This window comes from Acanthaster planci, linkage group LG10 (assembly GCF_054643075.1).
Source record: "Acanthaster planci isolate LZ-2023a linkage group LG10, COTS_SCS, whole genome shotgun sequence".
NCBI lineage: Eukaryota > Metazoa > Echinodermata > Asteroidea > Valvatida > Acanthasteridae > Acanthaster > Acanthaster planci.
The window spans coordinates 4150705-4178224 of NC_141786.1; the positions used below are offsets into that span (position 1 = coordinate 4150705).

Here is a 27520-nt window from a genome sequence, read left to right on the forward strand (position 1 = left end):
TTTTCCGAGTTGATTTTTTCCGAAGTAACTTAATGGTAAAATATTACAAATTCGAACTTATTGCACGTTATTTTTCCTATTCAAGGGTTCTGGAAGCGCGCCATCATGGAGTCAACTTTCAAGCTCTGTTAATGTGCATGAGCGCACTTTGAAAATCGGTGCGCAAGTCTAAACTTGCGCAGTTTAAACTTGCGCAGGGTGTTTGGGCTCAACAATGCATGCCAATAAGCGAAGTCATCTGACCTTTGCCATTGTTATTTAAATGTATGCGAAATACAGCAACGTCACAAATAAACATATCAAACGGAGGTACATGTATTTTCAATGTGAGAGCAATTTAATACGGAAAAATGATTAAACGTAGCCTACTCTGCTAACAATGACGGTAATATAAGATCCAGTTGGAGTACTGCGTGGGACAGGTTGTGTCGCAGCATGGGTCGCAGATGGGGATCACATGGGCTGCAACGTTGGTGGCCGGTGAAGATTGCATCATGAAATTGTCGTTTTTGTTAAATTGAGATTCTTGATTTAAGTTTTCTTGTTCATTTTTTAATGGCAGTACATGTATGTTGTGGGACAAAACAAAGACAGACGATCTTAATATCCAAAATCACTTGTCCTTAATGCACTTGTCATAATGCGCCACTGACAGTTGATCACATCATGGAGGAATATAAACACAGTTCCTCCATGATCACATCATCACAGAGCAAGGACAGGGTCCACTCACATATCAGTGCAGCTTGGATGATGAACGTTGCGTATAAAATTATGCACGTGTACTTATGTACATGTACATTGTACATGTACATGTACAAATGTACAGTACATGTACAGTACATGTACGTTCTCTGCAGTTATCATCAGGGGGCGTAGCCGAAACATAATGCTTCGTGGGCGTTGTTTAAACTGAAGTGGCGTCATGGGGCGTTTAAGAAACGAGTGGATTAGGCTTAGGCTGCATCTGAATCTGTTGTCTAGAGCTAGGTCTAGGTCTTCGCTCCATTGGAAATGTGTGGAGACGCGGAGACAATAGACCTAGCCGTAGCTCAGGAAGCCCGTTTCGGACACAGCCTAAGCCTGATCCACCCGTTTCATAAATGCCTTAATACTGCTTCATGAATACTCAATAACTACGCATGTACCTGTTGAGTATTCATTAGATAAATCATCTTATTAGCTTTGTCCCGGCCCCAACATGGCGATCCCCTACGCAGGTATGATTGTCACACGTGGAGTTTGTGTCGTGTGTTCCTCTGTGGTTGATCATGGTCATGATGGTGTTGGAATTTGCGTGTGATCGTTATCCTGTTTTGTACGCAGCTTGGGTACAATTTAAAGATTTTCGATGACAATGTTGGCCTAAAAAATGAAGATCTAACGTTGGAGTCTAGTGGCAGTGGCCAGCATAGCTCTGTACGGCCGTAGTGCACATGATTGATACATAATGTACCAGTGTGTACGTGTCTGTCATGCCTATTGCTGAGTGGTACTGCATTCGGCATGCCATGTGCACAGTGGTACTGTAGAAACTAGAAAGGCACTGTGGGAAGGGAAACGAGGCTTGAATTGAAATTACTTGAATCACACAATTGAATGTCTGTAATTTTCATAAAAACCAGAATATTTTTGGTTCCTAACGGAGGCCCTGAATCCCACGCTGCTAATAATAATATTACAACATAAGTCAACTTTTTCTGTGAAAATATTGAGGCACTCACTGAGAAAACACTGTAAAAAATTTACAGAGCATTAGGGTTAGAGCATGTTGGGTACTGAATGTTGGGAGTGAAAACGGCACCTCCATGTGCTTTGTTGGCCGTTTTCTTTAGACAGAGTCATACTGAGTATCTGCTTTTTGAATCCATTCTCTGAAGTAAACTACTGGCGACACAAATCCACTTTTTCAATCCAGTTTTCTAGTGAGATCAATCTTGAGCATGTTGAGCTTTTGTAGCTCTTGAAAACCATGTAATGTGGTATTTTATAACTTAAGAACAACTATTTTTTTAAATCTGAGCTTTTATGCTAGAAGTCCTCTACCTGATGACGATTGCACCTTACTGTACACTATGTGTCACATGGTACATCGTACACATGCTGTGGGCTGATGGCCAAGCCGCATGTACATGTAGCCCCACACGTCAATTTGATCGTTTTCGGAGGTGGGGGGGGAATCTTGTTTTTATCGTATGGCGATCCTAGATGTGTGACTGGACTGATACTTGCAGGATGCACCAGGTGCAGCCAGAAATGAGATGACAGAACCCACTCGGTCTTCCTTGTTTGCAGCACTGCTACACTGCTGCAGAACTGACCATGCGCATTAATGAGCACAAGTTCACTGGTAGACTTCAAAGCATCACACATTCGCGTAGAACAGTGCAGCACTGTGTAGCACTGAGTTTGTGCACAAGTTTACGGTGTAGCACTTTTTTGCTACAAGCCGTGGCCCCTTCCTCGTTTCCTCGAGCTCCTGTTGAAATGTGAACTTCAATTTTCAAAGGTTCAACTTTACATTTTAAGCCTTAAGTCTTGTTTTGACCCGTACTTTAATAATGTGTGGTACTGTCATTTTCAAAGGTGTTGATGGTGTGTTGACGTTAACGGTACGACTGTACTTGACATGGTTGGAGCGACTGGACAGAGTAAATGTTTTTCTTTTTCTTTCAGGGGTTCATCATAAGTTGAAAGATGCTGACACACCCTGGGAGACTAAAGTTGACCTGGCCAGGTTTGCTTGGGTGTCGCCCAGGTGCATCCTGCCCAACAAAGAGCAGGTGCTGATGGATTGGGCTGCCAACTCACTATCCAATGCAAGCAAGTACGGGCTTGTCCGAATTATTTGGCCACGACTTGAACTCATGCACCGACACATGAAAGTAGCTGCAGCCACTTCCCATTGAGTCATGTGTAATTGCCACAGCCAAGCCATTCCAGCATGGTTTATAAATGGTGATGTTGAAGCATCGGTACCAAGTATAGTTGGGATGACCCCAACTTTTATGCTGCAGTTTGCGAGCCCACGTTTGGTATAGCGTACCCAGCTATAGCAATTGCCATTGCCATGCATGTTATGCACGTTGGCAACACGTGCTACCTTAGTGCACCTTTTGTTACAAGGATGAGATATCTAATCAATATGTAGTTTTATGAATTCTACCAAGGGTGAGCCCCTAAACACTTGAAAAGGTTGAGAAATGTTTTTTTTCCTTTGGGCAGCCTAACTACAGCACTGTTTAGTTGGCACAATCCCAAATACTTGTACTGATTATGCATGTAGTTGGGGCTCAACACTCGGTACTGCAGTAATGGAGGCACTATGCACAGCTTACTTCATTAGTGGGAAATATCGGAAACCAGATTCCAAGGTTACCCATACAAGTAGATGTACCTGTGTAGGAGTCTGAAGTTGAGGAGTATGTAGGAGGCTTAAATATTTGATAAACATATATATTTTGAAGGTGTGTCGAGTTTGTTTAATACAAGAACAGTTGTAAATATAAGTACAATTTTCAAGTTTTGCTTTTGGTGAATACTTGTCACTTTTGGTGTTATTTTTCCTCAAGGCTCAGTGTTCCTGACCTTACAGTCCCCAGACTGTGGCAGTTTCTTGGAGATGCGCTGCGGAGCAAACGACTGAAGACCATGGGCAGCCGTGCGGAAGCCTTGTCTCTTAGGCCAAGTCTGTTCCCAGTAAGTGGAGCGAGAAATGATATTTGACATGGTTTCAGCACTAAAGTCATGCCGCTGACAGTTGCATGAATTCTGTTATCCAGCCCTATCACAGAGCCTTCCGAATCCAAAACGTTCCAAGGATCAGGGAAGTTTGGGCCAAGTAGACACAAGGTACCATCACTGTAAATGCAGTCCCTCTGAGTTGATGCATGCAATGGCACCCAAGTTCCATGCAGGTTTAAACATGTTCCCAGAATTGCAATTAATTTTTCCCAGAGGTGCATGTAATATGGGCGTTTCACAATAGTGTGCCACCAAGAGTTTCCGGTGCATTGGCCAATCGCAATGTGCGAAATGTGTTGACCCTTTCCAAATCCGCATTGCTGGTCGACATATCCCAACGTGTCAACCCATTCAAATGCGCATTGTGTACAGTGGCAACCGTATTGCAAACTCCAGGTGGCGCACCTTTGTGAAATGCCCGTATTGCATGCCCGAATCCTCCTGTAAATTTGTTAAATAAATTAAATAGATTATCTCGGTTACATATAATCTCTTGAAGTGACTTCATTTGTAGGCTAAGGTGAAACAATACTAGATGATCCCTGACTGCCTTTATGAAGACACCTGGCTTCAAGGGGCTCCCTAGCCTTGGTCCTAAGTCCTAGTTTCAGCTGGGGCCGCAGACGTGGCACTAGTGTGGAAAATGAAACCCTTGGAAGAATCCAAGAGTGCATATTTCCAGATAACATGATTAAAATTCAGAAAAACTGTACATGTGAATGGAGTTTGTTATCCCTTGAAAGTTCAAGTACAAAGAATGTGGCATTGGGTCACAAGTTCTTTGGGGGATTTTAGAAGATTCAGATTAGTTTTAGGTACATGGGTGTCACAAGGGGAGCAGGAAGGGTAACAGCCCCTTACCTCCTGAAAACAATAAGTAAACATATAAAAAAAGAAGGGGGAAAAATGAAAAGGAAATTTTAGAAACTGAAAAAAGAGATGAAAGGGGATCAAACTCAACGATTTTCTTGTTTACTGGGCCAAAAAATCCAACTTGACCCTCTTCCACTATTCCGGGTATCGCTGATGAGTTCTTTGCCCCCAACCCTGGAAATTTCCCTTCCTCAAAGTGTGCTTCCCCCCCCCTTGAAAAATCCTAGTGATGCCCATGTCAAGAGAATGTTTCCAGGGACTTGAAACGATTTGGTGTTTCTTGGATGAGTGACTCTCTTAATGGTACAGCTTTATGTTCAATTCTGTTCCAGGTGATCCTGAGGTGCCTACGACTGAAGGACGTCAATGTTGAACTCGTCATCGGATGTTGCCACTCCCTTGTGGCACACCCATCCTTGGGGCGCATCATCACTGGCACCTTAGACCACCAGGTACGTCCATCGTGGGCTGTTCCTAACACTCTTGTATCTGCATAAATCCCAGTGGTAGAGTCAAGGCCTGTTAAGACATCTCAAGACAGTGCTTGACCAGTGCAAGACCTCTAGTTAAATCAAACGTCATTCAAATGAGCTGCAGCAAAACCATTGATTTGTCATTATTCCCCTATTATTTTTGGTTTGTCTTGTGATGACTGATCTCTTACCCAGTCATGTGATGGTCTTGATTTACAAAACTGCTAAAATCTACCTGGAGATTTTAAAAGATTTTGCTAGGTAAAGTTTCAATACAACGAATATGCCATGGAGCACTGAAGTGAATGTGTCATCTTTTTGTCAGCTGCAAAGATAATGGTTCACTACCAAAGTCACTGATCCCTGTGCTTCTGCAATGGGTGTTTCAGCCACCTGGCCAGTGTGCAGAACCTACACCACTCTATTACTGTGCGGAATATCCGAATATTAAAATATTATTTTCCAAATTTGAACATTCAAATGCAAAATTCATGAAAGGGAAGGGAGAATTTTTTTTGTTTTAAATGAAAACAATTGCACTGTGAAGGCTTATTTCACGCCGATTCAAATGAAAAGAAACTGAAATCTTAGGACTCAAAAAGGAATAGAAATTTTTAACAGGGTGAGAAGTATTGTTCATCTTTTAAATCTTGCTAAATCATGGCTGGAGATACTCCTAGACGTGAGAAGCTATTATATTGATCATAATGTACAATTGTGTGCATTATTGCAAGTGATTTTTGTACATGTTTAATCATCAACAGTCGGCTGGTTTGTAAGACCGAACATTCGAACGAATATTCGAATAGTGAATTATTCAAATTGCTTAGCCCTACCATGGCAACTGAAGACTCACTTCATTTCTCCATTGAGCCCCTTGGCCATCAAGAAATCCCATTTTTCCAGTAACACCTAATGGTAAAATTGAGGTACCATGACCCCACCTCTCATTTGAACCGCTCACATTTTTAGGATTTTTCAAAAGGCCTGCCTCCATTATGAACATGAACAAAGAAACCGAGTCATTACATTAAATTATTGGACTGTTCCTCGTCCTCCCTGTGGACATACATGTAGGCCTACTTTGAAACTAAAGGCTTGTGCATAAATGCACATGGGCCCAGCAGGCTTCACTTTGGAGAGTGAGTTTGCACTTTGTAATTTAATATACATATAGAGCTCTAGAGACCTCTATTGTGGGGGCAGCCATCTTGCTTTTCTACCATTCAAACCAATATAACCAAACTGATCTCGGCTGGAAGGGAAAATAATCTGTTCCCTTTTATCACTATGTGAAGTTGTATTGCTTTTGCCAATCTGTCTACAGGGAACAAGACAAACATGGAGTATCATGATAAAGGTCTATAGTCAGACTCAGTAATTCCCGTGTACATGTATGTGCAGCCAGTGATCACACCCAAAGTCATTGGCAAACAGGGATCACTCTTAGAAAGAATCCTTTATTTTTCATATAAATCAAACAATTAACACATGTGTGGCTTCTTTGTTAATCTTTCTTTGTTTCACACCAACAGGTGCAGTTTCTGTCTGCAGTGATCTCCCTGCTGACCGAGTTCTTGAGGACAGGGCATGGCAGCATTCCTGCCTTGTTGAATTCGCTGGTCCAGAGGGCCTTTGCAAGTTTTGCTGTACTACAGCGACAGCAGCCCATCCCTAGAAAGGTGCCCGCCACTCGCTCAATATCACATGCTGTTATGACTTCAGAATTTATTTTAATTAAGGAAAAGTGCCTGCTTTTTTCCGTTGCCAACCAAACTTTTTGCTATATTACTTTTGTTCTTGTGTAAAAATGAATAGGTTTTCACCATCGTCTACGAGAGACTACTGGGACCATTATTGATGCTGAATCACACCATCTCAAGTGTCGACGAACCAATAAATGAGTCGTTTAATGACACATTAAAATGTATTCAAGATCTTGTAGCAAGCGGGCTTTTCAACAGGTTAGTAGGTTACAGTCTCTTCTCTTGGACTAATAGTCTACAAAAAGGTAATATCTGTTGTTGGTTGTTTATGAGAAATATGTAGGGCACCATTGATGGTCAGTCATTGCCAATTTATATGGTAATTTATACATAAAAATGAAATATCAAAGGAAAGTTTTCACAACTTTTCTTGAAATCTGGGGTTGCTACATTATGAAGCTTTGACACCGATTTGTGTTTTGCTTACTCATGTACGCATGGTGTAAGATTGTTTCTAGTTCTTAAAACTGGCTGCTGGCTTACTGCTGTATATTGTAATAAGTGAGATGTTGATGGCAAAGGTCTAACAGCGCCGAGAAGGGGAACTCTGCCAAATAGGTGTAATCACCATGGTAGCCATTTGAGCAGCGCAGTGGATGTTACTGCACAGGTGCAGACACGCACATGCTTTCCAGGTGTGCGCGCCTGGCACAGCGCGTGTGTCTGTGCATTAGCGTCCAGGAGTAGGCGTATTGCTTGCTCAAATGGTGCTTAGGTGATTACAACGCTTTATGGGTATTCACGTTGAAGTTCTCGATTTTGTGCCACTCTGCGGCGCTATATGATCTTTGGTTGACAGCCAACAATGCAGTCAACCTCAATTCAATCTTTGATTTACCAAATAGTTGGTTAGACCCGTCCAACCATTGTCAATCTACATCACGTAATCAGAACCATGTTGAACCACAAGTAATCATAGTTTGTGATTTGACTACTCGTGAATTGACACATGAGGCTGCATCTGAAATCAACCTGCAGAGCTGTGTGGCTCCATCTGTCGACGGCTTGTGCCTATCGTTATTTGCTACTGGTCAAGACCGAAGCTTGCTTCCCCTTGGCACATTTGGTATGGCCAAGCTTTCCAACAGAGGGTTTGCATGGCTGCCGTTCTGCTGGCCAGTGCTTTTGTTCCACTGGGTATGCACACAGGAGGTTTTGCTGTTGAATGAAAGAACTGCCCTGCAAGATGGCTACCATGTAAAGCCTCTATTGGGGCCCTGTCCACCAGAACACTGTTAAGAAAGACATCGGGAAACACTTCACTCAAAGCTGGGTAGCTTAGTCCCACATCACAAATTCTTCATTCATAACACACAACCCCCCCATCACTAGAGACTGCCGTTGCTATCTTTTATACGCTGTCATTGGATAGATTTTCGATTGACTAGTCAGGAGAAGCATATTCATATAGGTATGGTATGTGTACACACAATTAGGACAGATTGATCATTACATGAGACTACCCACAATACTTAGCATTTCACTCACATTATTTGTAACTTTGGTATTAGCCAGTGCCCATACCCATGATTAGGAGGGCGCACTGGTCCAACTGAAGACAATCCAGATGCCAGACATATGCCTTCCTCTATTCCACTTTCTTTTTCCTTACAAGGAGCCATTCTTTTGTTGTGTATTGTGCATTACAGAGACTTTGTGGAAGGTCACACTAAGTATCTGAGGTCGGTGCCAGGTCAGGTGGTCACCGAGAAGCGGATGGAAGTGCGGCTGTTACTTGAGTGTATCTCCTCCCTCTGGAAAAACATGGCTGCAAAAATTAGCACCAAGGAAGAGGTAATCAAAGTTTACTTTCTAGTGGTCCTGTTTGTTTCATATGGCTCGGGATCTCGATAAGTGATCCTGCATTGGTTCTCTGACACCAGAACCTGCTTAATGGATGGTGCAACCGGCATTGGGACCAATGGTCGAGATCCAGGTTCCTTTGAAACAAACAGTCCCAACATTTTGTGGTAAGTGGAAAATTTTTGCAACTTGTTTATCATGTTCACATTTGGAATGAGATATTTTTTTTTAAAGATTCTCTCGTTCTTAACCTCTTCATTTCAGGAAAATGTTTCCCTGAGCTATGTGACCGGTATGCCTGTTGTGTTCAGAGCATTTCTTAGTCAGAAGTAAGTTAACGTGTTTATTATTAAAATAGACATACGCATGTGCAAACACTGACCGTTGACACTCGTTATATAGTGTAACTATTCTCCATGATCGCAAGAATGTTCTATTTTATCATGGTGAAATGGTTAGAAAGAGGCCAGGGATTACCTCAGCAATTGTTAAAGTGTCCATGATAGATTAACAGTGTCAGTGCTTTCCTTGATCTTGAACTATTTTGTTTTTCACAAAGATACCCAAGTGATGTCACATTTGCCATGTTCTGCAAACTCTGTTGCATCATGGGTATTATGCCAGCTAAGGAGCATGATGGGAAGGCCATGACTGGAGTTGACAGTCAACAAACAACCTCAGGTGGTGTCGCAGACAGGGTGTCAGGAAAGATGTTCTCAGAGCTGGAAAAGAGTCTGTCTGACAAGTGGACTGCGGGCCAGCCAGCCCTCGGCAAACTCCTCAAAGTTCTCCTGGAAAAACGTATTTACGAGGTTAGATTTGTGCTCAGGCCTATGTTTCGCTTTTCGTCGCTGCGACAATTCTCGCTTGGATACTTAACACCCTTCACATGTTATAAGCACCGACTCATAAAAACTCCCTTTTAGTTCAATATTTACTCTGCAGTGTTTGACTTTTTTAATCATACTGTTTTTTTTGTCATTGGGGGACACATTTGTATAGGTATGCTTCATTTGTGTGCACATGTAATATTGTGCAGGCCCCAATCAATACCATAAACCCATTTCTGCTAAAATTCAGCAGAAAGAAAAAGTTATCCGAAGTTGCTGTTAATTGTTGGAGTTACGTGTAAGTAGTAGTTAGTACCAACAGCAGGAAGCAAGACGGACTACATAATTGTGTAGTGTGAAGGGTCATGTCTACTAACCAGCATGATACATGGTGCCGCATAATCCGCTGTGTTACGCATTGTTACATTACAATTAGGGATTGTCTTTGAGAATCTGCCCAGAGTTAAAGTGCTCCCTCACCTGTAAAGGAAAGACAGCTTGGTGGGAAGTGTTCCAATCAATCTGCTGCATGCACACGGTGCACACGCAACGACCATACACTCAAACAGAAATTGATTTCGCATGCTCATCATGTTCCATGAGTAATGTGACAAACCCCAATTCCCACCAAAGGACTTTTTTGGCTTCGTAAAATACACCCTCTGTCATTCCTGTCTGGAGCGGATACCCGATTGGGAATAGACGCATTTACCATCCAGTGCTATGTAGCAAATTGGCCTCATCATCCACACATGGAACCTACACCAGATCAACCTGAAAATGTTACTCAAAACCAGACGCTGATTTTTCAATTTTCGTTCTGTAACTGTTCAGTAACCAGGCTATCAACTGTTCTCTCCCCAGGTTGCCACTGATAACATGTCTGGTAAGACCCAGTTCAGTTGGCTCCATTCCCTCATCGGCAGACTCGTCAACTATGCTGATAGGTATTTCTTACATACGAACAAAAACTCTCTGAATTTTTTGTGTTCAAAACTATTAATACAAGTTTCACAATATTTCTGCCACATCTCAATGGGACAGGAATCATTTATTTTTGAAGAATTAACATAATCAAAGACTATGTGTGGTTGTATGTAAAAGTAGAAAAAGATGTATCTCGTTGACAGCTCCTGCCCCTTCTTAATCTTAATGCCAAGGGTTATTTTGTTTGGCAGCCTCTCAAATACGACAGCAAACAGCTGTCAAAGTGACAAGCATGCAGAGGGCAACAGTATTGCAGTAGGCTATAAACCATAGACAAAGAATGGCATTTCACTGGACATCTTCAATATGGCCCCTTTCATGGCAGAAAGCCACTGTGTTCGGTTTGGTGTGGAAGGACTGTCATGGAGCAGTTGCTCCGTACAATAGTCATTACAGTACTTACCACCAGTGTTGGGGTCCACGACAAGTTACCATTGATAGCATTACCAAGGATGCCAGATGAACCTACATCAAGCCAAAATGGCCCCAGAGTAAGTCTTTTAAACCTGCCAGCCAACATTAGACTGAGAGATTGTTTTGTGGAGAGAAATATAATTGGCCACTCATTGCAAAATGTGCTGCAGCTGTTGACAACCTAATTGAATAAAGTCCCTCAGAGTTTTACACTTTGCAACTTGCTGCCCATCTAGCAGGGCTCCGGATTAGGAAATTCCAGTTGCGCTTCTGGTTATATCTGTTGGATAAAATTTAACGCCAAAACGTCAACCATTTCTTATTCACAGTTCTCATCCAGCGTGGTACGTCAGTCTCAGCACAGCACTGGACATGAACCACCTCTTGCTGGAAGACCGACTGACGTCAGTCTTGAAGGAGGCCCTCTGTTGTTCCGATCAGGCCATCCTTGCGTCAACCACTCAACAGGAGAGGGACATTTTCCTGAAGAAGTTGCTGGCCACCTACACCAAACTGAGACAGGTTGGATTCTGAGCTTCAATTTTCTACCCATTTTGGAAGCACTTATTATGTGAAATGTGCAGTTTTATTGTACAAATTCCCGCTTCTAGCTGTGTAACCTTTTCTTTTTCGTCTTTGGCAGTTTGATCGGGTTATCTCTGCCATGATGGAAGTCTGCAGGACGTTGGCAGCAGCTGATGCAGAAGTGTTTGTGTATCCAACACAGTTTACTGCTGGGTAGGTACACTATAATTTGGTAACCAGAATTGGAAGCCATTACTGCGATGGCACCATGCTCATTGAGAGGTGGCACGGTACGCGCGCATTGCATGCCTCTTTGACTAATAGGGTGTCATGATTTACCAAAAGCCTGCTTCCGTCAAGCTTTAGCAAGCGTGCGAGTGCAGGGCCACCATAGTTATGGCATCTCCCAGGAGCAGTCTGTAGGGTTGTCTGGTCCATGCTTTGCACTCTCAGACAAGCTCGTTGGGACAGCAAGTCTAATCAAGAACTCTAGTAAGCCTTACTTCAGTCTAGCATCCAAGGCATGCTAATTCATGGTGGTTGGACTTGTCTAGTGGGCTGCTTGAGATCGGTCAATGGTACGGTTGTACCGCTGGTATTGGCGTACGAGTAATGAGCGTTTATGAGTGGTGATTGAGAACAATGATATCAGTTTACAGATAAAGCTGTAGTTTTCAGTTTGTGATATTCTGTTTCTTTCCTGCTGTTTTCCGGCAGTTTTTCAGAGAGTGTCCAGTTGTTACCCCCTGGGCTTACCCTGGACATCTGGAAACAGTTCCTGGATGAATTCCTCACCAACTACCTGCCAGAAATCACCCAGGATGCCCCGACTCACCCCTCTCCACCCCCACGCAAAAGGTCCAAGCCTGGCAACAGAAGGTCGGAGGTGAACCTGACAGCCATCACGGCGACTTTCAACCTTTTCCTGCGGAGCGTGCGATTGGTGGATGGAAGCCTGACCGTTCCATTACTGAAGCGGGTGGAGGAGCTGATGAGTGAAACCAAAGATGGAGTGCTTGCACCCCTGTTGCATTTCTGCAAGGAATCACAGGTAATGCACGTGTACACCTCAGATATTTTGTTTGGGATCTTATAGACGAATCTGGTGAAAATAATTAGAAGCCTTTACTGCAGAGCCATCCAGTTTTCACTCAGCTGATACGCATGTGTCACATTCCTCCCCGACCAATTGGGTGTCGTGACTTGCCAGAATGCTCATGCTTACTCAAGTTACAACGAGTGCGAGAGTTTGATGGCCCTTCAGGAATGCCATCTCCTTGGAGCTGTCTATATTAATGTTGTGAAATTACATGACATATGTTGGTTATTGACTATTAGTTAATGATTATTGGTTATCTCTAATATTGCCCCGATTGCGCCCACTGTGATGGGCAGTGTGTTCACGCTACGTTTGCACCTTCAAGACCTGCACCGGCAGTGCATTATACATTACTGCCATGTGAGCGCGAGCCAGAATCTCATGTAAATGGCACGGACATGCTTGGTCGTGCTAGCGCCCTCTTGTGGTGGAGCGCATAAAGTTGTTTTTGCCACACTACACACTGTATTTGTTCTTTCTTATGTTTTCCCTTTAAATGTTATGGTCAAATGCTTTGTTCTTAGTTAAAAGCAACCCAACAGGTGTAAATGGTCGCTCTAGATCACTAGATCTTGCGAGGGATGAACCCACCACACTATAAGCAGTGAATATTTGTGAGTCCAGTGGCAAGGATGATCACAGAGAATAGTATGTTCCACTTGTCATATAACGATGCAGCATTATACCGGTAACACTAATTTTGGTTGTAACCTTCTCCAGCCTTCAATTGGTCAGGTCCATGCCACCCTTCTCCTGTGTTACGTGTGGGGGGAGTTGCACCTTCTCTTGGGCCAACACACCAACTACCACGACAGGCACACGTTCTCGGCCGTGGTAGGCGAGGCGTTGACGTTTGGGGATTTCTCATTTGTGCATACCTACGGAACCTCCGCGGAATGGTCACACGTGTGTCGGCTGTTTGCTGAAAAGGAAAAGATAGCCCTGCTGCAGGTATTGGATGATGACCCACACGTCGTACTCTTTTAGCAGCATCTCTAGGCCTGTCTACTGATGACATCGATCTTTGTTTACGCATGCACTTTCCGACGAAGCCAGTGACGGTCCACGGTCTACTAAATAAGCACTATTGGAAAGTACATGCGTAATGCAAAATGTGGCGTCATCAGTACAGGGATATATGGAAACATGGCCCCTGTGCACAGGGAGGCCCTCGTTGATTACAGAGAGACAGGCTTGGGTTGACACTCGAGATCCATACAGGTAGACATCAATTGTGGCTTAGCGTAACAAACTGAGTCACAAGTTCCCAGAACGATTTTGAGTGAAAGGCCTTCCAGCAAATCTTGCACCGTGTAAATCAACACGAACCCTCAACATTTACAACCCATATATTGTCAATTTTCTTTGGTATGCCGAACCGGGTGACCCATCAAAACAAAGAACTCGTTTTGCTCTTTCTTGTGCAATGTAAAACAGGATTCCATGTATTGAAAATATGGCCCTGGCGCTCATTTTGTCAGATCCAGTCACTAATAGTTTTTGCACCACTCAATCATATTTTCCTTCATCCTTTCCTGTTGTAACTAAAAGGTACCACTCTCCCATAAACTAAGCCCAGGCACTTACTGCTGAGGACAGGAAGAAGGTTCTCATCCTTTGTGTGCCTATCCTCTGTGGTAAAGTAAAATGTACAAATAAGGCAAGCCCGGTATTTTGCATGATCAGTCAAATAAAACTGGTATAACTCGAGATAACTTTTTGCCAGTTTCATTCTTACGAAATGACAGGACAAAATGTTTTTTAATGTGGTCAGAATAAATTCTTTGACACCAGAAAGAACGTTTGTTTAAAATTAAAAACAATTACAATTTACGACATTTTGAAAATACAACGTAGCAAAGAGCACTTTACGCGACCATTCAGATAATTGTGATAAATGAATCGTGGTATCTGAACTTTTGTCTGACTTTCTGTTTTTTGCAGGTTTCCCTCGCTGTCCAGCAAGCACGTGCCTTGCTGCTCTACAGTGAGATAGGGTCTGATGTGGCACGACAATCTCTTATTGCCATGGCAACAGCAGCTTGCGACAAAGCCACAGAAAGTGTAAGTGAACATTCAGGACGTTTTTTTTTCTGCTCAGGAATGTAGTTCGAAAAGAAACAAGAATAACGTGTTCATTTTACAGAGTTTGTTCGTAATTTTGGGTTTGACTGTAATTTTTCCCTTATTTTTTTTATATCTTCTTTAGAAACCGAGCTCATCAAGAAAATCAATACTCATGGTTCTGCTGGAGAATCTCCCCTTTCTCCTGCCCTTTCTCCCCACTCACCAAATCACCACCCTTGCTAGTCTCCTCTGCCAAGTGCTGATGACCTGCGGTACAGACTCGAGGCTTGCTGGTAGTCTCCAAGACCAGCAGAAGCTTTTGTCTAACACTCACAGTGACATGAACCAAGATATGGAGTTGCACAGAATGTGTGAGGAATTTGTTGAAAGCGAATTCTTCATGGAGTCTAGGCAGCTTCAGATAGCCCTGGTGACCTCGGTGTTAGGTCAACTGTCAAAGGTCATTGGGTCACTGAGGTAAGTCTGTAGTGTTCGGACTCTGATACATTTTTCTGAAAGGTTTTGGAAAATGAGCATGATATGTGTAGGGATCAGAACACTGAGTTCTTATGTAAAGACACAATATTTCCCATCAAAAAATTTGCATGTTTATCTTATTCTGACCATGGAAATGCACACAAAATCGTTGTCATTCCTTCATCATCCTTGGACCTTGATGGAATATGGTCGGAGCATACTTCCAACAGATTTTAAGTGACAATCTGACTAAATGCATTTGAATGCTCTACATTGATCGTTACCCTTGGAATGACCTCAGAGAGATGGATTATTGCATTACAGCTTCTTAATTTAGCACTTGTGAAACAGCCTGTGAATTTACTTCTGACTTACTAGATACTGCCGTGGAATTCTCTGAGTTGACGTAATTGCTAGTTTTTTCTTGACTTTTTGAAAAGTGCATTTGTGATGAATGACACATAATTTTCCCCCCGCTTTTTCCACTCTGTTATTCAGTGTCGGCCCCGCTTGTGCAAGAATTCTTCTTGCATTGGCCGAGGCAGATGTCACGATTACCTGTGATGAGGGAGACACAGTAACGAAGAAATTGAGAGAAATCACCTTGGACTGTAACAAGTTGCTCTCTAGCGCTAAGAGGGGCAAGCCAGCTTACCATGGCAAGCCTAGCATTTGGAGATCATTGGAAGATGTGTTGAAGGTAGAAACGAGTGGTCTTAACCCATTGGGCTCTCTTGGACTAAGCTTGAAGGATTTTGGAAATTTTCATCTAGTGCTCCTAATGTTGTAATCTGATGACCCATGCTGTGTGCATGTTTTGTGGACATGGCGCAGCATGTGTTCCTGTCTTGGTAGAACTTTGTCAGAGTAGCTTGTGAATATTGTCATTTACATGATAAAATAGAAGCAGGGCACGCGAAATCTGAGACCAATAAAACTCAGTCTTCAAACCTCCACAGGGTTGTCTGAGGGGCTTGACCAACTTGTAAACAGCAATAGGTCAGTGCTGGGGAACCAGTGTGAAGGACATCTTTTAGCCAGTTGCCCTTCTGTGACTTTTCTACGCTAAAGCAATTTACTTCACAATGCCTGCATGACCTTTTTTTCATTCATGTCTCTTGCACGCTTGCGTCGCTTTGAGAAATTTCTTATCTTAACCACAGATTGATAAAGCTGCTTATCACACTGACTGTGCAAGGTAAAATTGCTCCTACATAAAGCAAATAGTAGGAATACATGAGGCGTCATTTGGTTGGAGTGAAGGCAGGTGTATTTTGACTTGTAAAAGGTCTCAGGCTCAGGTACATGTAAGTCTCTGTGACAGTGATGTGAACTTTAAGGGAAGTGGATAGTCCCTCTTGAAATATATATGAGTAATTCCAGAAATTAGTGGTCCATTTTATGTGTGTCCCTGTCACATCTGATGTATGATTTTATAAGTTCGGAACACATTTTCAAATTTCCAAGAGTGATGAATTAATGCAAATTACCTGCCAAACAAATAGCAATAGTTTGAAATCAATTCCGGGAATATTTCGTTGTCACGTAACAGAGGTCAGATGTAACAGGGACACAAAAATGTCACACTTTTGGACCATTAATTCTGGAATAACCCATGTATGCATACCGGTACATGTACCTGGGTAACCTCCAAAGTTCCAAATGAAAAATCAAGAAAAGCAAACATGAAGATGCATTCAAATGGCATACAACCCAAAATATTCAACAACCTGTGGACATAAACGTGAAACTTGTTTTTGCTTCCATGTAGCCCACATGGTGTAGAATTTAAAAATATCCCCACTAATGCTGCTTAAAATCTCTCCTTTTCTCTCTCTAAACAGTTCCTGAGTTACTTATATTGGTGTTTACGAGTATTAAGCTTCAGGATTTGGAACCAGACCCTGGTACTATTTATCCCATACATCGGTCTCTCAGCTTGGATGAACAGCCCCAACATCACCACTCACAAACCAAACCCTACATTTGTTTACTCTGCAGGTTTTGTGCTACTTGCCCCTCCAGCACCTGCTGCCTAACAACAAGATCAGATGCATGCTGGGACTGCTCACCACCGACTGCGCCCTCACCGTTGCTTCCCCGAAGGAGGCCCCGGGTTCTCCCTACCTGTCAGCCGTGTTGCTGTGCCGACAGCTACAGACAGCCATTTTGAAAAGCATCGCCAACAAGGCCGAATTTCTCACGGGCCTTGATGTCTGGAGTATTCTCTCTTCAGTGACCAAATCATTCATTGATTCCAACAAGAAGAAGGTGCACGCTTATAACAGTTGATAGGAGCCATTAAAAAGTACAGTTCATTCCAAAACTTATATATCAGGGTAGTCCTTAATTAAAAACAAGGTTTGACAGCATTCGGTTAAAGTGGCCATTGCGTGTTGGTATGAATTTTCAGGCAATGAAAGACTAGCCTGCCTTTGTCTGACTGTATCCTTTGATATCTTTTTAGATGAGCAGGAAAAGTGTTGAAGAGGTTGATGGCATATTGAACGACATCACAGAAGAGCTGCTCACCTGTTGGCTGAAACGACTGCGGCAGCTGCCCAATCAGGAAACTTCTTTCAAAGATTACTCTCATATGGTATTAATATCTGTTCCTTGTGAAGGATTATGATTGGACAATAACTTTTATGTATAAGTTTTCACTATGCAGTTTTTCTTCATAGTGAAGCAGGGTGGTACAGATGGCTAGTGCATATGCGGGGGGCTAGCATGGTCCTGGGTTCGATTCCCAGCTTGTACCATTTATGAGTAGGATTATTTTTTTATTCTCCCCCATGCCGAGGACAGAAAAAAACTCAATTGTTGATTTTTAACCTTGTAAACTCCTATGTTTAGGTTATATTCCCTCACAATGCACTATTTACTGGTATTTTTCTGGGTTTCTTGAAAAATTTTGCCTTGATTTCAGATCAAGTCTAAGTTGGAGGATCTCAGCCGACACCTTTCCCACGCAAGGAACTCTCAGCAAGTCCTGTCTGCAAATATTCCACTTCTAACAGTCGCCACGGCTCTTCTGAGCTCCCTGATTGCCAGCAGGGGCTCACCTGGGTCCCCGGGGAGCAATTGGTCATATGACTTGGAACAACCAATCATAAAGATGCTCAACGGTGTGCTTGGGCGCAATCGGGGTGCAAGCACCTGCCCGAGATTGCTAACCTGTCTGGCGAATGTTGGGACAGTTCTCATGAAATTCACTCTGCGGACAGTCAGAACAGACAATCTGACCTCGACTGTGGAATCAGGAGCTGAATGGGATTCAGCTGCTAAAGAGGATACCATGGAAACAAGCGTTGTCATGGCACCTGATACCAAGGAGATGTGGACTGATGTCTTGAACCCCGTATTGCAGGAAATTTGTACGTGCCTTGGCTCAGCTGAGGAGAGCAACCTCATGATTTGTGCATGCCTGGCGTTCATGCAGACAAGCAGCCTTTTCATTGGTCTGTGTTGTGATGCGGGCACAGTGGGCATGGCTACCAGTGAGATGTGGCAGGCATTGGTGTCACTCATGGGGACCAGGGATCATTTGGGCAAGAGTATTATGGACGGTAATAGCTTTGTGTACCTCTGATAAACCTTTATTTGCAGTCGGTGTGTTTGTCAGATGTTTGGTTGGTTTGTCAGTTGGACGGTTGCTGTTAGTGTTATGTACATGTAATCTTATTTCTTTCCTCAGTTTACTTAGTCCATTTGTATCTAATTTTTAATTATTTAAATTTATCAAAACATTTCTATTTAGGATGATGGGATATTGCTTTTCAACTTTTTTTTTTCATTTTAGTTTGTTTCATTCATTCGCAAATTAAATTCACAAGTTAATCCCAAAAGATATTTCTTCAAGCTTTTGGCCATCTGTAGGCGTGGAAAACACCGTTTCAGATATGACCAAATTTCCTCATTTTCAATCTACTTTTTTTGCGTTCATTTGTCACTCCCTTAGTTTTACCAATAAAAATCATTTTCTAATGAGAATGCCGCGCATTGTTTTTTCCTTCTGCAGACATAAAGAGCACCCTTGTAGTTTTTATCCAGACCATGGACGTGGTTCAGTTCTGCTCATTGCTGAGCGATCTTCTGCAAGACTTGGTAATTTGTTCAGCGAAGCACCTGGACCTAATTTCACCGTTCTAATTAACCCCTGAATTTCTGACTATGCAGGCTCCGTTGCTTCCAAAGAGAAAAAATCAGTAAGCAGTATAAAAAACCCACCAAAAAGCATATTTAACTCCAGGGGAAGAGGTTGCCTGAGTGGGTGGAGTAATAATAGAAATCCTTTTGGGCTTCCAAATACCAGCACATCCGTGCTGTGAAGGAGCTCTCAACCAGCAGCGTGCTTTACTGCCACAGTTGGCACAGCTTTCCTGCTGATTGGTAAGCAGTGCTGTGAAATTGGGCGCCGGTCTGCTTGGCAGCGTGACAGGTGGACACATTACACCGTTCATTCGATAACAATCGCATTCGTCTTTTTCAAACTCCCCTCCCCCCTTCGCAATTGCCGTCATCATTCAAGTATTAGCTTTTATCAAAGAGGACTGAAGTACCCCTCTCCCTTTCCTTTCAAGTTGGTCTTGGGATACCCGTATCTCGTACAAGTGACAGCTGCTCTGATAGTGTTCATTGTTGTCGATTTAGTGTCCACACACCAATCTTTTGCCCATAATTGCATTGACGGATGGTTTGTTCATGCCCGTTTATCTTTTCTCTTCCAGTCACTCAAAGGGGAGCTGGATGCCGATAGCTGCTCACATCTGCGGGGTCCCTTGGTTGCTTGGCAACTGTTACCAACGAGCTGCGCTGCATCAGAGAAGGGCCAGGGTGCACTCGGTGACGTCATCCCTCAGGTGCGCCCTTTGACATTAGCCACCCCCCCCAAATAAAAAATAAAAGAGAAAGGAAAAATAAAAGTAGGAAAAGTGATGTAAATTACATCCCCCCCGGAAAGGGCTATGTCCCTCTTGTGGCGACTCTCTTGGTGTAGCCTTAGATTTGCCTCTGTTTAACAAACCATGAAAGAGCACAATGTAAGACAAAGCCATGTCCTGATCAACTGGCTGTGGCTAGAAGTACACACACATGTCAGTGGAATGTGGCCACAGCCACAAGTTTAACAAGTTTAACAAACCATGAAAGGGCAAAATGTAAGACAAAGCGGTGTCCCGATCAACTGGCTGTGGCTAGAAGTAGACACACATGTCAGTGGAATGTGGCCACAGCCACAAGTTTAACAAGTTTAACAAACCATGAAAGGGCAAAATGTAAGACAAAGCGGTGTCCCGATCAACTGGCTGTGGCTAGAAGTAGACACACATGTCAGTGGAATGTGGCCACAGCCACAAGCCAGTGGTCTCCATTTAATCCTTTGTTAATTCAAGCCTCCAGCCAGGAGTCAAAACTGTTTGTGTAGAAAATCATAATGACTCCGTTCGTGGTTGACCCAGGATTGGTCAAGATGTCATTATGGGGAGAGACGATGATCTAAAAAAGAATTTTTAAAATATTACAAAGCGAAAAGTAGAAGTACCTGTTGAGCTAGACTTACTTTGGATAGAGGATAGGGCTTGGGTATTGGTGGGGCACGTTGCCAGTCGTCCCCACGTTTATTTCATGAAGAGTGGGCCTATGGTTTCTTGGTTCCTTTCGGTTTTGGCACAGGTGATGTTGAACTTGCTGGAAGTGCTGAAGACTGCTGTAAAGGATTGGTCTGTTGGTGGCACTGTGGCCATTTCAGTTCTTCAAGCTGTGAACAGTCTTACAGGGCAAGGAAAGGTAGGAAAGGAGATGCTGAATTAACTAGAAACAATCATTCAGGTTTGACTGTAGAGGTATTTTAAAGCACTAGATCAAAATACTTGGGCCTGCAACTTGGGAGGTGCAATTTAAGACATCTTATTCTCCCTTCCCCGCCAAAAGTCAAGTTTCTATTCACAGATTGAGCCAAGGCACAACTTTCATGTTGTTTGTAATTATACAGTACCCCACTTTACTCACTTTTCATTCATTTCTAGTGCCTAGTGTCACCGGACGAGGCCATGCATGCCCAGTATTTCTGCCTGATGGTGCCCTTCTCCATGGTGACCGATGCCGAGTTCCCACTGGCCTTCAACACACTGTGCCAAGTTCTGAGAAGCCTTCTGATTGGCTACCCGAGGACCGTGATGAGTTCACTTGCCAGTTACCTCGCCTGTCTACAGCATATCCTAAGAAAGATGTGTTTTAAAATCAAATCGTAGCACATGTAGTGAAATAGATTAGCTACTTAAATGCTTGCATGTCATTATGCTTATTATTCCCCTATTTATTTGTAAACTACATACCGCTGGAGTGGGTTTGGAGAGAGTTTAGCATCCATCTCAAGCAGAAGCACTCCTTCATCAGTTGAAGAGAGCCGCATTAGCCGGGAGTGTTCAGTTGTTGGCAGCAATGCGACTTGGACGTGTGCATTCCCCAGTCGTTGGTGAACCAGCAAAGTTCAGTTCTCACCAAAAGGGTCTCTGTTGCTAAGAAAATAGCGCATACCCTCTCTTGGCCCAGCTCGAGGCCCATTGGATTGAGTAAAGAAAACATGAAAGCCAAACACTCGACAGAAATTTGAGTGATACCTGAAGTACAGACAGACTTTAGCAGATCAATAGTTGTCAAGAATGTGGCCAGGTCGCTTTTCCAACTGCTTATGCATGGGCAAGCCCAGATTTCATGTGCTCTTTTCACAGTAATTTGGGCCGAGAAATGTAAAAAAGTCTGTTGAATCCCCAATTTACACATTTCATTCTGATAAAAAGAATTACAAAGATGAGCAAAAAAATTTACTGGAGTGGGAGTTGAACCTGTGACGTCTGGCAAAGTCGGAATATGGTATGGCTCACAGGTTATGTTACGTTGTAAAGTTTTCACAGCTTGTCCTTGTTGAATAGAGTCCTCCAATTCAGGATTAGTATCTACAATTTGGAAGGCTATCAAATTCTGGAAAAAGCTACATGTAGTACGAAATCAAGCACCAATCCAACTTGCTTTGTGGCAAAATGCACTGTGCTGGTTTTTCTTGGCTACACGTTGGAAATCTTCACACGATTCTGATCGAATGGCACTTGGGCCATTCTCCTGTTTTCCCTTAACGTCAGTGTTCACATCTTCTAAAGGCTCTAATGCGTAGGGGCCAGCAGAGGCGCGACTGTGCTGATAGACTGAGCGATCAGGACTTGTATATGTGTGCAGAGAACATGGAAAGGTTAGAGGAAGGTGGGTGGGGGAGGGGTCAGTCCTGTGTTGAAGTTGAGACCATAGTAAGACCAGTCACAAGACCAGACACAAGACCAGTCACAAGACCAGTCACAAGACCAGTCACAAGACCAGTCACAAGACCAGTCACAAGACCAGACACAAGACCAGACACAAGACCAGTCACAAGACCAGTCACAAGACCAGACACAAGACCAGACACAAGACCAGTCACAAGACCAGACACAAGATCAGACACAAGACCAGTCACAAGACCAGTCACAAGACCAGTCACAAGACCAGACACAAGACCAGTCACAAGACCAGTCACAAGACCAGACACAAGATCAGACACAAAACCCCAAACAAGACCAGACACAAAACCCCAAACAAGACCAGTCACAAGACCAGACACAAAACCCCAAACAAGACCAGACACAAGACCAGTCACAAGACCAGACACAAGACCAGTCACAAGACCAGACACAAGACCAGTCACAAGACCAGACACAAGACCAGTCACAAGACCAGACACAAGACCAGTCACAAGACCAGTCACAAGACCAGACACAAGATCAGACACAAAACCCCAAACAAGACCAGACACAAAACCCCAAACAAGACCAGACACAAGACCAGACACAAAACCCCAAACAAGACCAGACACAAGACCAGTCACAAGACCAGTCACAAGCCTATTCACAAAGCCAGATTCAAGACCAGACACAAAACCAGTCACAACACTAAACACAAGACCAGACATAACACCAGTCAAATGAACAATCACAAGTTACAGGCTGGACGGCAATGAAAGGATGCTTTCTTTGCAGTTCATATGAATAGCTTGTGACTTGAATTCGGGCTGGAGGTACTTCTATTGGTCCTGTGTTCTTTTGGGGTCTTGTGATGGTCTTAAAAGGTGTCAACCTCAACACTGGGTAAGTCGATGCTACTGATCCACCATTTTTATACACTGCCACATAGCACGTTAGTGACAAAGAACTGCTTGGCAATGAAATAATCCCCAGTTTCTCATCAGAAAAGTTCCACGAAGGGTGCAGCTTTGGTTTTTGGGGGGCTTTCTGTCCAATGTATTTAACTTTGCCTCCAATGTAGTTTGGAGGCTCTAAATTGAATAATAGTGAGGTATACAGCCCTCTGCTTCTGCCAACAAGTATCAGCCTTTGAACACTCGTGTTGGAGAATTTGGAGATATTTAAATCACTGGTCAAAAATGCCATCCAGACTAGTGGAACTCCACGATGATCCCCTCCCCATCATTTCTCATCTCTTTTTCAAGGTAACAATGAATTCTTACTTTTATGGCAGGTTGCTGACGCAGCTCGCCAGCCACAAGAATGAGATCAAACAGCTCGCCGTCTTTCTGGTCTCGGATTACATCGCTGAGCTGGAGCAGGGAACGCTGCTTCCGTTCTTCAAAGTAAGCCCTCAAGTAAAGTCCCGGCTTAAAAATTCACCTCTTTCTGCTGTTCAGAGTGAACGTTTGGTCGATGATGAGTGCTTTAGACCCCCTCCCTGAAGAAAGTGGTTCCCCCTCTCCCGGCTATTTGCATGGCAGAGATGCCGCAGAATGACGCATTGTGATCAAGCTGAATAGGTCCCCCAAATGTATGTTTGTGGTTACTTATCGTAACCAAGAAATCACAAGGAACCTTGATTTGTTTCTTACAAATGGTTAATCAAAACAAAACCCCTTATGATAGGTCCTGGAACCCAATTTTTGTATTATTTTGAAGCTGGTTGACGTCAGAGAAGTGCCTTGTCTTTCATGTTTGTATTCATAACAATATCTGTACTTCTCAATGAATGAATACACAGAGCTAACACCAATCGCGGCATTAAATCTGACATGCACTTCTTAAAAAAAGTGATCACCATTCGTTAAAATTAACACCATATTCATCTCAGTTTTCCAGTAAATAGAACAATTTGTTTTTCTGTATTTCTTTTCTTTTTTGGTTGGTCCAACCAGAAAGCTTTGGTGACTGGTGTCTACAATCTCCTGGACGTATGTGATGAGAGAGCAGTAGATTATCTCAATGCCAACTTGCCCCGCAATCTCAAGGAAATCTTCAAGACATTCTACTCGGACTTCCAAAAATATTATAGATATTCAGGAAAAATTTGACTTTTCACGGAAAAGCAAAGCTACAGAGTGTCTATGTCATTTGTTTAGTTTTTGGACATTCACTATCATCTTAACAGTTTGTTTGCTAAAAGCGATTGACATAAAGCTATTCTAAAAGATAAAAACTGATTCCTGAAGAGAAAAATGAAATTGTTTAAAAGTATATCTTTGGGTGAGATTAAACAGTTTCTGAAAACTGTTTCCAAACCAGGTGGATAGAGTTGATATGTTTGATTCCAAATTTGCAAAATGCACTTTCATTTACTTTCTTCGTTTCAAATTCTTATAAGGATTCACATTATGGAAGTATGCAGCTGATAATCATAGCCGTTTAAGGTTTACATTAAAAACAGTCTGCAAAAATAAAAACCTGGAAATACGAACCTAATAACTTTTTTCAGTACCGTACACATGCATGTATGGTGAGGCAGTGTGGTCACTAGTGCACGTCCAGATTCTTTGTACTCCAAGGGACTGACCAGAAGACCCTCCTGTGGTCACTCAGGTCCATTGGGGGATGAAATAGACGTGCACTAGTAACTGAATTATGCCAGTCCATCCTGGTCACTCACCGGCCCATGGGGGTATAGACGTGCACTAGAAATTGAGTTTTGCATATGTGTTTCACCACATAACCGTCTCCAAATTTCAAATAAGAAGCAACACCATCAGGCTTTGTAATTGAACTGTTTTTAAACTCAACAAATTAACTTTTAAGCGTTTCATTAACAAGTAGTTCATCAGTAAAGGAACTCCAATACCTTAACGAGATTCAGGTTTCGAGTTGTTCTTCGCCCTTCACATCCTCAGAGGGCCATGTAACCTCAAATTTTTAACAACGGTATCTTTTGTCATGCTATGCTGAAACATATGTTGTTTTAAGCCTGATTTAGCCATCCCTGGTGTAGAACAAATCTAATTATTCAATTGCAATTGATGTAGAAATAAATGTAACAACATGTCATTCCCGTAAGGCCTGAGGAGCATGAAGCGTGTTAACCTCACTGCTCTATATTTAGGGCGAATCAGCGAACTGAAGCCCGTTTGTTTGATGGATTTATGAGATGATCTCGGATTCTGCCTGGTAAAACCAAATATTTTTGTACCTAATTATTTTGTGGGATGGTGAATGAAATATAATACTGAAAAATTAGATTAATTTCAACGTCTTTGGCGATTTCTTGGTCACGCCTGAAACTTGACCAAGGCATGTTAACTTGGCAGTGATAATGATACTTTTGAAAATCGACATTTTTTAGAATCTTGATCATGAAGCAGGCAGGCTCGGCGGTTTGGTCCTCAAGTCCTGAAGGACGTGGTTAGGCCCTTATCATATCCTCAACTTTGGGGAGTACATGTGGTAAAGATACAGTGTGGTTATTAAGTGGTACTCGGGAATTTTGACGTATTTGTCGTGGTAACTTCTTAATCAAGTAAAAGAACACTAGTTTTGTGTTTAGATAACTAAAAATACTGTTCCTATTGAGAGAGTTGATTTGTTGAAGTACTGTAGTGTGAAAAGATGATGGTACTTTCAAAACCATTCAGTGACACTCCGTTTCTCGTGACTTTCAGTAACTCCTGGTTGGCGTATGTAAAAAATTTGGCCTTTTTATGTCCGAGAATTGGATTATGAGCGGACATAAGAACATCACCAATTGTTCAGCTTTTTTGTCGGTGTCTAGGAAAGAGTTATAGCGCCCTCCTCTGTTCAAGTGTGATGTGGAAGACAGGCACAATATAGACATGGCAGACATCGCAGTCGTTGTGGAGTGTCCTTATTTTGTTAAGCTTTAGAACCCATAACATGGTGTCAGAAGTGAACTGATATATTGAGAAAATATCAGAGACTTGATTGAGCTTAACTTAGTGGTGGAGTAGCCAGCCTTTAACCGAGAACAAGAGAGGTTTTTTCGGGGGTAAGTCAACAACACTTCCGAAATTACAGTGTCATGTGCGATAGTACATGAGCATTGCTACGTAGGTGCATGCATTCTCGACACACGCATATTGAATAACGACATAAACGACTTTGCATGATGGCGGCTTATCAAATTCCACCGCCGGAGGCCATGAACTGTAAAGGGAGCGATCTTGCCAATAACTGGAACTTTTTCAGAGAAAGTTTTGAGGACTATTGCAAAGCAGTAGAACTAGATAAAAAGGATGAAACAATCCAAGTGGCTACTCTGAAAAGTGTGATGGGAAAAGAGTGCAAGAATATTCTGAAGCAGCTTCAGCTCACAGATGACGAGATGAAAAGCCACAAAACAATTCTCGATAAGCTACAGGCACATTTTGCACCAAGCAGAAATGTACTGTATGAGAGATATCAGTTTCATACTGCTGATCAACAGCCGAATGAGACCATAGATCAGTATGTCATTCGCTTACGGCAGTTAGCAGAGAAATGCAAATTTGGTCAGCTAGAAACAGAGATGATCCGAGACCGGCTTGTTCTTGGAACTAGAGATAAAGCAGCAAGAGCGAGGCTCTTCAGAGAAAAAGAATGTGATCTGAAGAGAGCGATTGAAGCCCTCAGAATCAGTGAGCTGACACAAGAACAGCTCAAGCAGATTGATGTGCCACAAACAGAAACCGTGCATGCCGTAAAGAAACGAGAGAGCACAAAAGCAAAGAGCGCCAACAAATCAAAGCCTAAAGACCCCAAGAAGCCCAAGACACTGAAATCTTGTAAATACTGTGGATCTTCACATGAGTGGGACAAGAAGAAATGTCCTGCCTATGGAAAGAAATGTGGAAAGTGTGGAAAAATGAACCACTTCCAGTCAGTATGCAGATGGAGAGAAACACAGAAAAGATTGCACGTAATGCAAGAAGTATCATCAGAAAGTGATACAGACGAGTCTATTTTTGGTGTGCAACTACTTGGGGCTATCAGCAGCGGCCACAAAGTGCTTACGGTTCCGCTGACATTCAGTTCAGAGCCTGGCGAGATAAGCATTCAGTGCCAGATTGACACAGGGGCAACTTGCAACGTGATGTCATTTGACACCCTGTGTGACGTCAAGCAGACAAAAAAGCCTCACATGAAAAAGTCATCAGCCAGATTGAAA

The 27520-nt window shown here is 42.8% G+C and overlaps 1 protein-coding gene and 1 long non-coding RNA gene across 4 annotated transcripts; one reads left to right on the forward strand and one right to left on the reverse strand.

The window, feature by feature from the left end:
• Positions 1–348: 348 nt before the first annotated feature.
• Positions 349–25910, forward strand: LOC110986494 (unhealthy ribosome biogenesis protein 2 homolog). Of its 3 annotated transcripts, none has more exons than XR_015426734.1 (27): positions 349–480; positions 2677–2827; positions 3573–3699; positions 4950–5069; positions 6626–6772; positions 6909–7054; positions 8506–8650; positions 8924–8988; positions 9219–9471; positions 10354–10436; positions 11220–11412; positions 11534–11628; positions 12133–12466; positions 13235–13465; positions 14459–14578; positions 14724–15058; positions 15557–15758; positions 17060–17329; positions 17526–17657; positions 17988–18627; positions 19080–19165; positions 19789–19920; positions 20732–20845; positions 21085–21270; positions 22204–22315; positions 23624–23735; positions 24288–24324. XR_015426734.1 is itself a non-coding variant. In XM_087142292.1 (27 exons), exons 1-27 carry the CDS (start codon positions 447–449, stop codon positions 24441–24443), a joined length of 4710 nt encoding a protein of 1569 aa, XP_086998418.1. In that variant the 5' UTR covers positions 351–446; the 3' UTR covers positions 24444–25910. The 3 variants fall into 3 exon arrangements, 2 of the variants coding, with proteins under 2 accessions (XP_086998418.1, XP_086998419.1); XM_087142292.1 differs by having other exon boundaries at positions 351–480; positions 22204–22304; positions 24288–25910; XM_087142293.1 differs by lacking the exon at positions 349–480 and adding an exon at positions 1105–1220 and having other exon boundaries at positions 22204–22304; positions 24288–25910.
• On the reverse strand, positions 19789–22210 carry LOC110986496 (uncharacterized). Its single transcript, XR_015426735.1, has 4 exons — positions 21394–22210; positions 21068–21276; positions 20619–20827; positions 19789–19927 (listed from the first exon to the last, which is right to left on the reverse strand). It is a non-coding gene; the product is annotated as an uncharacterized LOC110986496 (long non-coding RNA).
• Positions 25911–27520: the final 1610 nt, after the last annotated feature.